Consider the following 1,252-nt stretch of genomic DNA (forward strand, 5'->3'; position numbering starts at 1 on the left):
AACAACAACAACAACAACAGGAGATTTGCGGCTTTATCTACTACAATAATGAATTCTATAATGTTTGTCAAGTGTCTATGGGGCTCATCATCCTCCATGATTCTCCTCTTAGCCCACTGTGTTCATGATTCATTTTCATCTATTTCTATTGGATAAGGGCCGTGGATGGAGTGAGATGAATAGTTGCCATTCTCAGGTATAGGTTTCTTCGGTTCCCAGATGTTTTCTTGTGAGAGTGACCTTGGAGAAAAAATAAATTGCATCTCGAAACATTCCAGTGACTCTCCTTCTTCCTTTTCTATGAGGAACTGATAGTCGCTGAATCGGACCATGCACTTATTTGGCAGAGTCATTTTATTGAGGTAGCCCAGCTCCTTGTTGTCCACAATCAGACTGGTCTTCTTACTCATATTTTTAATTTCAAAAGAGAGAACTGAGCTATTGAAATCTCTAAACAGCTGCAGAGAAAACTGTACTCGGGAAACCTGTTTGTCTTGAAAGGTATAATGACAGATGTTGGAATTTCGGCCAAATTTCACCACCTCACTGGAGGGGAGTTTCTCTCGGTTAGAAAAGTTTATTGATCGAAATACTCCACTTTGAAACTGTCCAGGATGGTAAAGAGTCATCTGGAGACAAGTTACCGTCTCTTCCGTGTCAGCATCCTCAAAACTTGACATGATGTACACAGGAATCGGACACACCTACAACAAGGAAACCAACCACGTTAATTCTCAGCCAGATAATTCACTCCCATACTTTGTACACTGAGATCTTCTGACTCTAAAATTTTGAAAAGTGTCTTCTGATAGATGATTTATTTAGACTTTAAGAAGATAAAAAATAGAGTACACCATCAAGTAACTAACAGCTGGGTGAATTTTATAACAAGCTCTGGGTGATACTAACAGCAAAGCACTTGACTACTAGCCTAAAGGTTGGTGTTTCAAACCCACTCCAAGGCACTTCAGAAGACAAGCCTAGCAATCTATTACCGAAAGGTCAGAGCCTTGAGCACACTATGGAGCTATTTCTCCTCTGCACACATGGGGTCTCCATGAGTCAAAATCAAATCAGCAGCAACTAAAAACAACAAAAGTATTATCCTTTTTTTTGTCCAGAAAATTTTAACAGGTTTATTTTATTTATTTATTTATTTAAGGTTTTTATTGTGGATTGAGTGACAGTTTACAGGGCACATCATCAGTTTCACATTCAACAATTCATATAACTTGTTTCATTACATTGATTA

General features: G+C 38.3%; 1 protein-coding gene across 1 annotated transcript; it reads right to left on the reverse strand.

Annotated features, from left to right (window-relative positions):
• Positions 1-122: 122 nt before the first annotated feature.
• Positions 123-680, reverse strand: LOC102823216 (TRAF-interacting protein with FHA domain-containing protein A-like). Its single transcript, XM_006878168.1, has one exon. It carries the CDS (start codon positions 678-680, stop codon positions 123-125), a length of 558 nt encoding a protein of 185 aa, XP_006878230.1.
• Between the last annotated feature and the right edge of the window lie 572 nt (positions 681-1,252).

The sequence above is a fragment of the Chrysochloris asiatica genome, unplaced genomic scaffold, assembly GCF_000296735.1.
Source record: "Chrysochloris asiatica unplaced genomic scaffold, ChrAsi1.0 scaffold17106, whole genome shotgun sequence".
In the NCBI taxonomy this organism is placed as follows: Eukaryota; Metazoa; Chordata; class Mammalia; order Afrosoricida; family Chrysochloridae; genus Chrysochloris; species Chrysochloris asiatica.